Here is a 15,334-nt window from a genome sequence, read left to right as displayed (position 1 = left end):
CAGGTCGGTGCTGTTATACTGATTACACTGACACCTGTGATCAGGATTGTGCTCAGTGACTACAGACAGTGTCAGGTCGGTGCTGTTATACTGATTACACTGACACCTGTCAGCAGGATTGTGCTCACTGACTACAGGCAGTGTCAGGTCGGCGCTGTTATACTGATTACACTGATACCTGTGATCAGGATTGTGCTCACTGACTACAGACAGTGTCAGGTCGGCACCGTTATACTGATTACACTGACACCTTGTGATGGAATCCGTTTTGTGGTTCTTGTGGAATCTTTATTTTTTGTGTTAGAGATTCTCGTGCCCTAAGGCGCGGGGTTCATGTATGTGGTGTCTGATTAGGTATTCATAATGCAGCCTGCTGATAGGTCACTGATGCCTCACTGTCTCGCCCCCTAGTTTGCATAATAAATATCTGTATATACTTTAAAAAAAAAAATTAAAATTTTCCCGCAGGCAGGCTCCGGCCGTGGCCCCTGCGCTGCCCTGCAGCAAAATCGCATGTTTCATGTGCCAATAATACTTTTGTCAGGTTATTCAGCTAGAGGAAAGAAAAACAATCAATTTGAAAATGGCGCCCGCCGCGCCTGTGCAGTAGCCATCAATGTCTGCTGCTGTGATCCGACAGCTGGCAGCGCCATCTTACTGGAGAAGAAAAAAAATATATATTCCTCCTCCAAGATGGCGCCGCCCGCACCTGCGCAGTAGCAGCTCGGAGGTCAGCAGGCTGCATTATGAATATATAACATATTTTCCATCAAATGTGTGGACATGCAGGACGTGGAGGAATGCTAGGGGAGGGAGGTGCCTCACCTGGACCCGTAGAAGCGAGTAATCGCGCAACGGCCGTTGTCCGGCACCTCCCTCCCCTAGCATTCCTCCACGTCCTGCATGTCCACACATTTGATGGAAAATATGTGAAATAAAGACGCACAGTTTTTCAGCTACATTGGTGAGTGCTGCATGTTTCTTCTTTTTTTGCTTCACATTGAAATATTCATGTTTTTTCATGCAAGCACCTCCATTTTTTGTCTGAATCATATGCCGCAATATTTCAGATAAAGAGCTCCGTCTGGTACTGTGGTGATTTGTGTGCCCTAGTATGCCGTTCATCTGTTTGCTCTTTGCTGGGATTATGAATATATAATCAGAGCACAACATACATGAACCCCGCCACAGGGCACGAGCAGATCATTAACTCAAAACAGCCAACACCGATTCCACAACAACCACAAGGCGGATCTCATCACCAGGTATTAGTGTAATCAGTATAACGGCACTGACCTGACACTGTCTGTAGTCACTGAGCACAATCCTGATCACAGGTGTCAGTGTAATCAGTATAACAGCACCGACCTGACACTGTCTGTAGTCACTGAGCACAATCCTGATCACAGGTGTCAGTGTAATCAGTATAACAGCACCGACCTGACACTGTCTGTAGTCACTGAGCACAATCCTGATCACAGGTATCAGTGTAATCAGTATAACAGCACCGACCTGACACTGTCTGTAGTCACTGAGCACAATCCTGATCACAGGTATCAGTGTAATCAGTATAACAGCACTGACCTGACACTGTCTGTAGTCACTGAGAACAATCCTGATCACAGGTGTCAGTGTAATCAGTATAACAGCACCGACCTGACACTGTCTGTAGTCACTGAGCACAATCCTGCTGACAGGTATCAGTGTAATCAGTATAACGGCGCTGACCTGACACTGTCTGTAGTCACTGAGCACAATCTTGCTGACAGGTATCAGTGTAATCAGTATAACAGCACCGACCTGACACTGTCTGTAGTCACTGAGCACAATCCTGCTGACAGGTATCAGTGTAATCAGTATAACGGCGCTGACCTGACACTGTCTGTAGTCACTGAGCACAATCCTGATCACAGGTATCAGTGTAATCAGTATAACGGCGCTGACCTGACACTGTCTGTAGTCACTGAGCACAATCCTGATCACAGGTATCAGTGTAATCAGTATAACAGGGCCTATCCGGCACTGTGTGTAGTCACTGAGCACAATCCTGCTGACAGGTATCAATGTAATCAGTATAACAGCACCGACCTGACACTGTCTGTAGTCACTGAGCACAATCCTGATCACAGGTATCAGTGTAATCAGTATAACAGCACCGACCTGACACTGTAGTCACTGAGCACAATCCTGCTGACAGGTATCAATGTAATCAGTATAACAGCACCGACCTGACACTGCCTGTAGTCACTGAGCACAATCCTGCTGACAGGGGTACTTTAAGGCCATCAGCAGGCCTCTGGTCCAGGGAGGGGGCGTAGAGGCCAGCAGCAGGACCACTGGTCGGGGGGGGAGTAGAGGCCGGCAACAGGGCCCCTGGTCAAGGGGCAATGCACGGCCGCTTGAGCGGTCTCTTGCGGTTACCTCTGTTTCGGACACATACTGGTCGGCGTACTGCCACTTCAGAGGATCCTCTGCCGAGCTGCAGCACAAAATACATAAAGTTACTGCAGAGTGTGGACGCGGCCGAGCACAGAAGCAGAAAAAGCACAACATTGGCGTCTGGTGGGCTCCCCGATACAACTGGGGCAAGAGGATACGGTGGGGGCTACGCCATTAGCAGGACACGCTTTACCTTTTAACTGGTATCATCCCAACATCTGCAGAGACAAGAAAAAATAAGTCACACGAGCAGACCCCCACCGCCATGCGTCACACACGGGACACAGACCCCCACCACAACACCGTACTTCACACATGAGGCGCAGACCCCCACCATAACACCGTGCATCACACATGCGGCGCAGACCCCAACCCCACCGCCGCGCGTCACACAAGGGACACAGACCCCCACCCCACCGCCATGCGTCACACACGGGACACAGACCCCCACCACAACACCATACATCACACATGAGGCGCAGACCCCCACCGCCGTGCGTCACACAAGGGACACAGACCCCCACCCCAACACCGTGCATCACACATGCGGCGCACACCCCAACCCCACCGCCGCACGTCACACAAGGGACACAGACCCCCACCCCACCGCCATGCGTCACACACGGGGTGCAGACCCCCACCACAACACCGTACATCACACACGAGGCGCAGACCCCCACCGCCGTGCGTCACACATGGGGCGCAGGCCCCCCAACCCCACCGCCGCGCGTCACACAAGGGACACAGACCCCCACCACAACACCGTACATCACACACGAGGCGCAGACCCCCACCGCCGTGCATCACACATGGGGCGCAGACCCCCAACCCCACCGCCGTGCGTCACATGAGGGCAGACCCCCCACCCGTCACACACAGAACTTACGCCGCACTTTGATGGACACGACCTTCTTGGTGCGGATCAGATTGATCACCTCCTCGTGGATACATGAACCGATCGAGTAACCATTAATGCGAACCACCTCGTCTCCAATCTGAAAGAGAAAGAGTTAATGTGCTGGGAAGGTGAGGGGGTCCGGCTGCCCCCTCTACTGAATGCCGTCTCCACAGCACAATGGCGCTGAGAACCCGACACCGCGCGTCCGGACACAACACACAAGTTTGATCCATTTTTTTATGCCTTGTGAATGAGCAGGTTTCACAATGAGCTGATGGTACGGGGGAGGGGAGACATGTGGGACGGGGGTCCAGATCACAAGGTGTGCCACCATGACAGACACAAAGTCACCGACAGCTGGCAAATTCCTGGGGACCAGAGGACAATGGCCGATTGTCTCCATCACTAGCAGAAATCCTCCACAACCGGCACCTGGACAACGAGCGCACACAGTCTTGGGTCAGAAAGAGGCACGGCCGGACAGGCTTATACCCTCAAAATTACCCCACAGGGGGAAAAAGAGCGTCAGCTACAACGTGCTGCGCCACCGGCAAATAGGAGCACATACCGGCGACATCTGTCTGCAAGCGGCAGGAACACCACTCTACCGACGGCTAGACGCCCCTCCACAGGCGGCCGTACACCGGAGATGCCAGCGGCGGACACAGTGTACAGGCGGCCGTACACCGGAGATGCCAGCGCGCGGACACAGTGTACAGGCGGCCGTACACCGGAGATGCCAGCGCGCGGACACAGTATACAGGCGGCCGTACACCGGAGATGCCAGCGGCGGACACAGTATACAGGCGGCCCTACACCAGAGATGCCAGCGTGCGGACACAGTATACAGGCGGCCCTACACCAGAGATGCCAGCGTGCGGACACAGTATACAGGCGGCCGTACACCGGAGATGCCAGCGGCGGACACAGTATACAGGCGGCCGTACACCGGAGATGCCAGCGTGCGGACACAGTATACAGGCGGCCGTACACCGGAGATGCCAGCGGCGGACACAGTACACAGGCGGCCGTACACCGGAGATGCCAGCGTGCGGACACAGTATACAGGCGGCCGTACACCAGAGATGCCAGCGTGCGGACACAGTATACAGGCGGCCGTACACCGGAGATGCCAGCGGCGGACACAGTATACAGGCGGCCGTACAACGGAGATGCCAGCAGCGGACACAGTATACAGGCGGCCGTACACCAGAGATGCCAGCAGCGGACACAGTATACAGGCGGCCGTACAACGGAGATGCCAGTGGCGGACAGTGTACAGGAGGCCGCACACCGGACATGCCAGCGGCGGACACAGTATACAGGCGGCTACACACCGGAGATGCCAGCGGTGGACACAGTATACAGGCGGCCGCACACCAGACATGCCAGCGTCGGACACAGTGTAACAGGCGGCCACACACCGGACATGCCAGCAGCTGACAGTATAAACTGTGTTCCAAATTATTATGCAAAACGAGTTTCGGAGTGATAAGGTTAGAGTTTTTTTGTCATTTACACTCATTGCTGGTGATGGGTGTCAGGGCTCTTTATATCACTGAAAGCAATTGCAGAGACCTGTGCACATTAGTTTGGCCGGTGTGTCCAAATAAAGGCAAGACTACTGAAGAAGGCTGTTCCACATTATTAAGCAGCCGACATTTTTTGCCAAAATGGGAAAGAAAAAGGATGTGTCGGCTGCTGAGAAGCAACAAATTGTGGAGTGTTTAGGTCAAGGCATGACTACAATCAACATTGCCAAGACACTTCATCGCGATCATCGCACAATCAAGAAGTCGCTGATTCCCAGCACACACGTGTGCGGCTGATAAGGAAACATTGAGGACTCTTTCCAACAGGCAATTGCGTCAGGTTAGAAGAGCAGCTGCAGAAATGCCTTGTCATAGCAGCAGACAAGTTTTTGAAGCTGCTGGTGCCTCCAACGTCCCCTGAACAGCAAGATGCAGGGTCCTTCAGAGGTTTGCAGCTGTGTGTAAGCCGTCCTGTCCACCACCTCTATCCACTGCACACAAGCAGAAACGGCTCCAGTGGCCAAACGAGACATGAAGACTGATGAGGGCCGTGCAACGCTCGATGGTCCAGATGGATGGAGTGGAGGATGGCTGGTTGATGGACACCCCATGAAAACACAGCTAAGGCGCCAACAAGAAGGAGGTGGAGTAATGTTTGGGGCTGGAATCATGGGGAGAGAGATTGTCGGCCCCTTTAGGATCCCTGAAGGGGTAAAGATGAACTCCATAATCTATGTGGAGTTTCTAGAACAGCACTTCCCACCATGGTTCAAGAGGAAGAACCGTGCTTTCCGCAGCAAGATCATTGTCATGCCTGATAATGCAGCGTCTCCTGCTGCAAATAACACATCTGCATCTCTGGCTGCTATGGGCATAAAAGAGGAGAAACTTATGGTGTGGCCACCATCTTCCCCTGACCTCAACCCCATTGAGAACCTCTGGAGCATCATCACAAGGAGCGTCTATGATGGCGGGAGGCAGCTCACATCTAAGCCACAGCTCTGGGAGGGGATTCTGTCCACAGGCAAAACAACTGGAGCACAAACCATCCAAAAACTGACAAATCCAATGGACGAGAGAGTTCAGAAGCTTCTTTCCAACAAGGGTCCTATGTGCAAATGTAACATCACCGAGAAGAAAGGTCTGACCTGAAAACTGTTTGATGTCATTCTGTAATAAGCTGATAATGCTGATAACTTCACAACTCACCATTGTTTTCTTCAAAATAAAAAGGTTGAAAACTCTGCTGAGCATAATAATTTGGAACATGCATTCTGAGTGTTTATTATTTTTAAAAATATCCTGTTTTCATAGGCAGATTGTTCAAAAACATTGCAATTATACACCGGAGATGCCAGCGGTGGACACAGTGTACAGGCGGCCGTACACCGGAGATGCCAGCGAGCGGACACAGTGTACAGGCGGCCGTGCACCAGAGGTGCCAGCAGCGGACACAGTATACAGGCGGCCGTACACCGGAGATGCCAGCAGCGGACACAGTATACAGGCGGCCGTACATCGGAGATGCCAGCGGCGGACACAGTATACAGGCGGCCGTACACCGGAGATGCCAGCGGCGGACACAGTGTACAGGCGGCCGTACACCAAAGATGCCAGCAGCGGACACAGTATACAGGCGGCCGTACACCAGAGATGCCAGCGGCGGACACAGTATACAGGCGGCCGTACACCGGAGATGCCAGCGTGCGGACACAGTATACAGGCGGCCGTACACCAGAGATGCCAGCGGCGGACACAGTATACAGGCGGCCGTACACCAGAGATGCCAGCGGCGGACACAGTATACAGGCGGCCGTACACCAGAGATGCCAGCAGCGGACACAGTATACAGGCGGGCGGACACAGTATACAGGCGGCCGTACACCAGAGATGCCAGCGGCGGACACAGTATACAGGCGGCCGTACACCAGAGATGCCAGCGGCGGACACAGTATACAGGCAGCCGTACACCAGAGATGCCAGCGGCGGACACAGTATACAGGCGGCCGTACACCAGAGATGCCAGCGGCGGACACAGTATACAGGCGGCCGTACACCAGAGATGCCAGCGGCGGACACAGTATACAGGCGGCCGTACACCAGAGATGCCAGCAGCGGACACAGTATACAGGCGGCCGTACACCAGAGATGCCAGCAGCGGACACAGTATACAGGCGGCCGTACACCAGAGATGCCAGCAGCGGACACAGTATACAGGCGGCCGTACACCAGAGATGCCAGCGGCGGACACAGTGTACAGGCGGCCGTACACCGGAGATGCCAGCGTGCGGACACAGTATACAGGCGGCCGTACACCGGAGATGCCAGCGTGCGGACACAGTATACAGGCGGCCGTACACCAGAGATGCCAGCAGCGGACACAGTATACAGGCGGCCGTACACCAGAGATGCCAGCAGCGGACACAGTATACAGGCGGCCGTACACCAGAGATGCCAGCAGCGGACACAGTATACAGGCGGCCGTACACCAGAGATGCCAGCAGCGGACACAGTATACAGGCGGCCGTACACCAGAGATGCCAGCAGCGGACACAGTATACAGGCGGCCGTACACCAGAGATGCCAGCAGCGGACACAGTATACAGGCGGCCGTACACCAGAGATGCCAGCAGCGGACACAGTATACAGGCGGCCGTACACCAGAGATGCCAGCAGCGGACACAGTATACAGGCGGCCGTACACCAGAGATGCCAGCAGCGGACACAGTATACAGGCGGCCGTACACCAGAGATGCAAGCGGCGGACACAGTATACAGGCGGCCGTACACCAGAGATGCCAGCGTGCGGACACAGTATACAGGCGGCCGTACACCAGAGATGCCAGCGGCGGACAGTGTACAGGCAGTCGTACACCAGAGATGACAGCTGCTTACACAGTGTACAGGTGGCCGTACACCGGACATAGAGTCTAACACAGCACCATGGTCACAGCTATGGCTCCAGTGATGCCACTACAGTACCAGTCTCAGACCGTGGATGGCATCAGTCTTACAGTCCCAGTGTAACACCACAACCTGCTCTATCTGCGCACATCACATGTGGAATTACTAGGAGGTGAACAGGAAACACACCTGTACATTTGCTAGAAATCCTCTGTGCTGCTGGGCATGCTACTGAACACTTATAATCTGCGTAAAGAAACAAGAGACAGAAGAGCCCCCCAGTGGCCAGAGTCTCCTGTCCACAGCAGGCACACAGAGCTGTCACTAATGCTTTATGTATTGAGGCCGTGACCTCACCTGCAGGCCGGCGGCGTCCGCCTGTCCTTCCTTCATGATGTGCGAGACATAGAAGCCACAATTAAACTCCAGTCCCCCACGGACGCTGAGGCCGAGACCATCAGGGTGAGAACGATCCAGCTTCACCTCCCGAAGCTTCCTGTAGAGCGCAGAGAAGAAGGTTCCAGTGGGGCAGAGGCCGACACAGAGCTCCGGTGAGAGGGGAGCAGAGGCCGACGCAGAGCACCGGTGAGAGGGGAGCAGAGGCCGACGCAGAGCACCGGTGGAGAGGGGAGCAGAGGCCGACGCAGAGCACCGGTGGAGAGGGGAGCAGAGGCCGACGCAGAGCACCGGTGGAGAGGGGAGCAGAGGCCGACGCAGAGCACCGGTGGAGAGGGGAGCAGAGGCCGACGCAGAGCACCGGTGGAGAGGGGAGCAGAGGCAGACGCAGAGCACCGGTGGAGAGGGGAGCAGAGGCAGACGCAGAGCACCGGTGGAGAGGGGAGCAGAGGCAGACGCAGAGCACCGGTGGAGAGGGGAGCAGAGGCCGACGCAGAGCACCGGTGGAGAGGGGAGCAGAGGCCGACGCAGAGCACCGGTGGAGAGGGGAGCAGAGGCCGACGCAGAGCACCGGTGGAGAGGGGAGCAGAGGCCGACGCAGAGCACCGGTGGAGAGGGGAGCAGAGGCCGACGCAGAGCACCGGTGGAGAGGGGAGCAGAGGCCGACGCAGAGCACCGGTGGAGAGGGGAGCAGAGGCCGACGCAGAGCACCGGTGGAGAGGGGAGCAGAGGCCGACGCAGAGCACCGGTGGAGAGGGGAGCAGAGGCCGACGCAGAGCACCGGTGGAGAGGGGAGCAGAGGCCGACGCAGAGCACCGGTGGAGAGGGGAGCAGAGGCCGACGCAGAGCACCGGTGAGAGGGGAGCAGAGGCCAACATTACTGAACGCGTCTCACCTGGATCGTTTGGGTGTCAGCTGATCGTACTCCACCTGGTGCTTCAGAGGGATGAGGGGTCGAATGGCATCGAAAAGGGGCAGGCGGGACGGGTCACTGATGACGAGCTTCAGGTCCCCCACAAACACCAGAAGGTTCATGGACCTGAAGAGACAGGAGACGGTAGGATCCGATGGGTGTGAAGACGGCGGTGCGAGCAGAGACATTACACACATCGCGCCCTGTCTGGTCCCATCTCTAATATGTCCTACAACACCTATGAAGCCGTGTGTGGGGGTGCAGATATAGAGGGTGCAGCACATTGATAGATGGGAGGAGAGGGGGCGCAGCAGGATCATACACAGGCGGGGGCGCAGCAGGATCATACATGGGGGTGCAGCAGGATCATACATGGGAGTGCATACAGGGAGTGCAGCAGGATCATATATGAGGGGTGCAACATGATCATATATGAGGGGTGCATACAGGGGGAAATCATACGGGATCAGACATGGGGGTGCATACGTGATTATACATGGGGGGAGCAGCAGGATGATACATAAGTAGGGATCCATACGGGGGGGTGCATACGGGATTATACATGGGCGGGGGGGGGGGGGATCAGACATGAGGGTGCAGCAGGATCGTATATGAGGGGTGCATACGTGAATATACATGGGGGGTGCATAGGTGATTAACATGGGGGGTGCATACGTGATTATACATAAGGGAAGCAGCAGGATGATACATAGGTAGGGATCCATACGGGGGGGTGCATAAAGGGGGAGTGCATACGGGATTATACATGGGGGGTGCGGCAGGATAATATATGAGGGGTGCGGCAGGATAATAAATGAGGGGTGCATATGGGATTATACATGGGGCGGGATCAGGAATGGGGTAGCATACAGGATCATACATGGAGGGGCGCAACAGGATCATATATGAGGGGTGCATGCAGGGGGAAGTGCATATGGGATCATACATGGGGGTGAACAGACATAGGGGTGCAGCAGGATTTTACATGGGGGGGGGAGCAGAAGGATAAACCATAGGTAGGGGGCCATACAGGGGGAGCAGCAGGATCACACATGGGAGTGCATACAGGGGGTCCATACAGGATCATACATGGGGGGGGTTCAGCAGGAGGATCATGCATGAGGGGTGCATACAGGGGGAGTGCATACGGGATCATACATGGGGGTGCACTCACTGGTAGTACATGCGCAGCACATCATACAGATAATCCTTCTCCGCTTCGTTATCGATGCATTTCTCCACCTGAAACAATGAAAACTAAGCAGATGAGCAGAGTTTAGTGTCACCGTCATATCCCACAAATATTTCAACCTGACTGAACCAAAACCTCGGAAACCCACATCTAAAAAGATCATTACTTCCCGACACTTTGCTTTCCCATCCCCCACAGAGGAGCGGCCCCAAGGACAGGAAACGGGCCGATGTGCGAGGCCTGGGCACCTTATGCACCACTGCTACTCTGTGTTGTTACAGCGCCACTCGAGTGGTTTTTGCTTCGTTGCACCATTGGAGTGGTGCTTACAATCTAAGCCCCTGGTCTGATACGCCCCTTCGGATGGATTCAGCAGTTTCCACTGCCACGCCGGTGGTCTCCTGCCGGCTGTGACCCATCTGCCGGCTGTGCTTCATGGAGCGCGTCGGGGAGCCGGCTGTCAATCAGCATGACGTTGGCACTCACACCCTGTCGAAGATGAGCGGCTTTATGTGGAGCAGCTGAGTCACTAGCACGAGTGGTCTGTGCCCATTCTGAGCGGGCACAGGGTAGAATAGACAGCTAGGCGCTAGTGATGAGCGAGCACTAAAATGCCAAGGTGCTCAACCCGAGTAACGAGGGTAATGGAAGTCAATGGGAAAGAGGGAGTAACACGGGGAGACCCCTGGAGGCACCTGTGCATCTCAGGTCGCTGACTTGTATATAAGCCAAAATAAATCAGAGGGGAAACACGCTCCTCGGGCTATGTTCACACGCAGTGATTATGCATTGCTTTCAATGGTGAAAAAGACGTAACTATGTAACCGGTAACTAGATTTCTTAGAGCCCATGACAGCACCACAGAGAGAAGGGATCTGTCCTTCAAGGACAGGAAACCTCCAGCTAAGGCCGGGGTCACACTGCGTTATGGCAGTCCGTTAACGCTGCCATTAACCCCATTATCGGGCGCATCGCTAACGCATGCCATGATCGGCATGCGCTAGCGATGTGCCATCATTCTGTGACGGACCCTCGAACGTGGGCTGCAGCGTCCGAGGCTCCGTCACCGCTAGTGCAGGTGAAGCATCAGCACTAGCGGTATAGCATAATGCGATCGCGGTATGCTGTAGCGATAACGCAGCCCGTCGATGCTATGCGTTGAACAGGCTCCTTTAACGCAGTATGAACCTGGCCTAAGGGCTGCCCACTAGAACGGTCTTAAGAGATAAACTCTTAAGGGAAGTGGTATTCAAGGGCTCAAAAGTGGAACTGGTTAAGACTAATAGCATGAAATTTAGATCTCACGGTGGTAATCTCTGGCTGACAATGGCCTGAAGCCATTGTGACACTCCCCTCCGACCCGGCTGCACGCTGGATATCACTGATCGCGCAAGATCGTCCACCTCTCGTCGTCGGCTTCCTGCTGGCGCCGACGAGCGACTCCATGGACGCGGGAGGAAGTCGTCACCAGAGCGGCCGTCTGACAGGTAAGTGTCAGCTCACCAGTGTGTGGCAGCTCACCAGCGATCCTGACCGGGTCGTATCATTGTCGGGATCGCTGGTGCGTCGCTGTGAGAGCTGCCTGTGTGGCAGCTCACCAGCGATCCTGACCGGGTCGTATCATTGTCGGGATCGCTGGTGCGTCGCTAAATGTAACGGGGCCTTAAGATCTCGTGGTGACTAATCTAGCCACCCAATGACTGCCCACCAAATCCTAATTACACAGGGCTCCTGTAACAATCCTGCTGGCATCACTGCATGGTCTCCCAGCTCCCGCACACCTACTTACTTTCTGCTTCAAGCCATACTGTGAAATCTGTCTGTTGCCAGCCCTGTGCTCCATGTGCTATGCCTCTTGTTTTCCTGCTTGCTCTCCATGTTTCCTGACTGTGTGTATAGTGGGGCGGCGCCTGAACTCTCTGGTTCTTATGCAGTCTGTGTGCACCTGGGTAATCTGTCCCTGACCAATCACCTGGAGCCCTTGACTATTTAGTTTCGCCACTCCCACTGAAACACTGCCTGAGCAATGTCTAAACTCAGTTAGCTCCTTGCTGCTGAACTAGCCAGGCCCTGTTCTGTGTATCTCCTTCTCTGTAGGAATACTCTGTCTCGCTTCGTACCTTGTCCGCCTGCCAGGAGGCAGAATATCCTGGTCCTTGTATCTTTGTCCCTGTGTCTCTGTCTGAACTCAGTCTTACCTCTGTCTGTCAGTCTCCTTGTTTGTGGTTCCTTCTCTGCCGTGTCTTTCCTTGTGTCCTCCCTGTCGGTGCATCTGCACCCTCGCAGCTTTGCCTGCTCCGCACTCCTGCGGCTCTGCCTGCTCCGCACTCCTGCGGCTCTGCCTGCTCCGCACTCCTGCGGCTCTGCCTGCTCCGCACTCCTGCGGCTCTGCCTGCTCCGCACTCCTGCGGCTCTGCCTACCTGCACCTCCTGTGTGAACAGGTCCAGACCTGTTCCTTCATATTCCACGCCTGTTTGCATCCATACCTGCACCTCCTGTGTGAACAGGTCCAAACCTGTTCCTTCATATTCTACTCCTGCCTGCCTGCATCCATACCTGCACCTCCTGTGTGAACAGGTCCAGACCTGTTCCTTCATATTCCACGCCTGTTTGCATCCATACCTGCACCTCCTGTGTGAACAGGTCCAAACCTGTTCCTTCATATTCTACTCCTGCCTGCCTGCCTGCATCCATACCTGCACCTGCTGTGTGAACAGGTCCCTACCTGTCCTGTGTCTCAAGCCGTGCCCGCCTGTCCTGTGTCTCAAGCCGTGCCCGCCTGTCCTGTGTCTCAAGCCGTGCCCGCCTGTCCTGTGTCTCAAGCCGTGCCCGCCTGTCCTGTGTCTCAAGCCGTGCCCGCCTGTCCTGTGTCTCAAGCCACGCCTGCTTGCCCAGTGTCTCCAAGCCACTCCTGCTTGCCCTGTATCTGTCGTACCTTTTTGCCCTGTGTATCAGCCTGCTTGTCACTCGCACCTATCCAGGTGTCCTGTTCCCGAGTGGGATCAGCAGCCACAGCCAGACACCACCCTGGAGTGGCATCCTGCAGCTACCTGCCACACAAGCCTGACCTCACCATCAGAGGCTCCAGTGAAGACCAAGGTAGCTCCCGTAGTTACGCCCCTTCCAGGGTAGTCTGGTTTGTGGCATAGTGGGGCCACAACCCCCCGGCTCGCGCCATTCAGCCAAGGCGCGAGCGTGACAGTTTGCACAGGCCATGGTCCCCGCTGAGTCCCATGTCCTTCCGCTCGCAGAGCGTCATGAACTCTCTCCCTGCCAGTGTGACCCACCGGAAGAGTTTGTTTCGCCTTGTGTGGTTCCAATTGTGGAGACTTCTGAACCACTCATAGTCTCTAAGGCCATCTATGAGCAGCTCCTGGCCTACGAAGAGCACGACCCAGCAGATCCGCCTAGGTTCTATGGGGACCCCAAAGAGTGCCAAGGGTTCCTGAAAAAGTGCCTGCACTACATCCTGCAGAGTGCAGTTTGTTTCCCCTCTGACCGGGTCAAGGTGGCATATATCATGTCCTACCTAGCTGGTGATGCCTTGAATTGGATCTGTCCCCTTTGGGAAGCAGGGGACCCTGTCGTCATGAGCCTGGGGGCCTTCCTGGTGGCCTTCCGTAAAGTTTTCGACATGCCTCGTCCAGCTGCTCTTGAGATGTCTTCCCCTTCAAGCTTCCAGATACAGACCAGACAAGAGGAACCTGTGGATGAATCGTCTCAACCACCTATGACAGTCCAGCCATCACCTGTTCCACAGTCTGCCAATGCGGCCTCCCGTGCAAGATCCAAGAGGTCTAAAAAGAAGAAGCGGGCCAAGTTGCAGCCGGAATCTGGCCTCTGTCCTGTGAAGCCTGTACTCCAGAACCCTGGGCCAGTAGAAGAGGCTGTCCCTGGTGAGAGTACTCCCTCTCGATTAAACTCTTTAACTGTTTCACTGCCTTCAGGGAGCTTTGGTGTATTTAAGTCGCCAGTCTTACAGAGTCAGTGTGTGGTCTCTGTCATACAGCTCCCGAAGCCGGCGTGGGCGTTGTCTCGAGGTGGCCGAGCCCTATTGGAGAACAGTCTAGTCCTGCAAGGACAACTACAGCTCCAGGTCGGAGCCTTGTATACGAAGAAGTTCGTCTTCCATTTGCTGTCTAGTATACCCATGGGTCATTCTGAACCAGAGATCCTGATGCCCATTTATGTTTGGAGACCCAGCAAGGCACCACACTTGAAACAACCAAGTGACAAGAGGTGTCTGGTTCCCTTGTGTCGCATTCAGTCAGCAAAGTCGTCTTCTTTGCCTGGTTTGCTAGTCGCCGAGTCAAGGTGTGAGGATGCCTCTGAAGAGGGGGAGGCGGTCTCAGTCTCCTCACACATCCCCAGCGACTATACCAGTGTTCTGCTCCCAAGAGCACCCCTGCCTCTTGATTGTCTTCCCCAGGATAAAGGGCTGAAGATGGATCCAGAGTGTATGCCTTCAGCTCCCCTGTGGCCTAGGGGTGAAGGTCCCAAGACAGAGCTTCACTCATCTAACCAGGAGGATGTGGTCCAGTTTTTTCAGGGTAACAGGCTGAAGTGGCTCCCCGTATGTATGCCTCCAGCTTCCATTTGGCTGGTGGGTGAAGAGGTTGGAACAGTGACCCACGTATCTCCATTTCTCATCAACCAGGAGGAGGAGGTCCAATTTTTCTGGCATGTCGGGCTGAAGTCGGACTTAGTGAAGGTGTCTGCTGTTTCTAGCTGGCCGGCTGATGTAGGGGTCAAGTCTGAAGCTTCCAGGTCCCTGCTCTCTGTCAATCAGGAGGAAGAAGTCTTTGTACCCTCTGTGTTGGAAACTGACTCCCTTAGGCACCAAGAAACCGGGCAATCTGTGATTCCTGATGGCACACATACTCCACCCTACCTGAAGGATGTCGTGTCAACCTGGACTGTGTGTGGTCCCGTACTCCTTCTTCTGGTCATTCTGGCAGGCTTGAGGAAGAGGGGCCGTAAAGGGGGGGGTACTGTAACAATCCTGCTGGCATCACTGCATGGTCTCCCAGCTCCCGCACACCTACTTACTTTCTGCTTC

At 55.0% G+C, this 15,334-nt stretch overlaps 1 protein-coding gene across 9 annotated transcripts in view; it reads right to left on the bottom strand.

The window, feature by feature from the left end:
• The window catches only part of USH1C (USH1 protein network component harmonin), a 270,528-nt gene that overhangs the window by 235,266 nt on the left and 19,928 nt on the right, over positions 1-15,334 (bottom strand). For all 9 annotated transcript variants that reach the window (XM_073564293.1, XM_073564295.1, XM_073564288.1 and 6 more), the window contains exons 2-7: positions 10,257-10,324; positions 9,065-9,208; positions 8,131-8,269; positions 3,326-3,434; positions 2,633-2,657; positions 2,422-2,479 (exon numbers count right to left, since the gene is read on the bottom strand). In XM_073564293.1, coding sequence (XP_073420394.1) covers positions 2,422-2,479; positions 2,633-2,657; positions 3,326-3,434; positions 8,131-8,269; positions 9,065-9,208; positions 10,257-10,324 — 543 coding nt within the window. The remainder of the gene's footprint in view (positions 1-2,421; positions 2,480-2,632; positions 2,658-3,325; positions 3,435-8,130; positions 8,270-9,064; positions 9,209-10,256; positions 10,325-15,334) is intronic.

The sequence above is a fragment of the Dendrobates tinctorius genome, unplaced genomic scaffold (genome assembly GCF_039654945.1).
Source record: "Dendrobates tinctorius isolate UK_male_01 unplaced genomic scaffold, ASM3965494v1 ptg000445l, whole genome shotgun sequence".
NCBI classification, from domain to species: Eukaryota; Metazoa; Chordata; class Amphibia; order Anura; family Dendrobatidae; genus Dendrobates; species Dendrobates tinctorius.
Note: the sequence above shows the minus strand (reverse complement) of the source record. Positions and strands in the feature narration are given on the sequence as shown.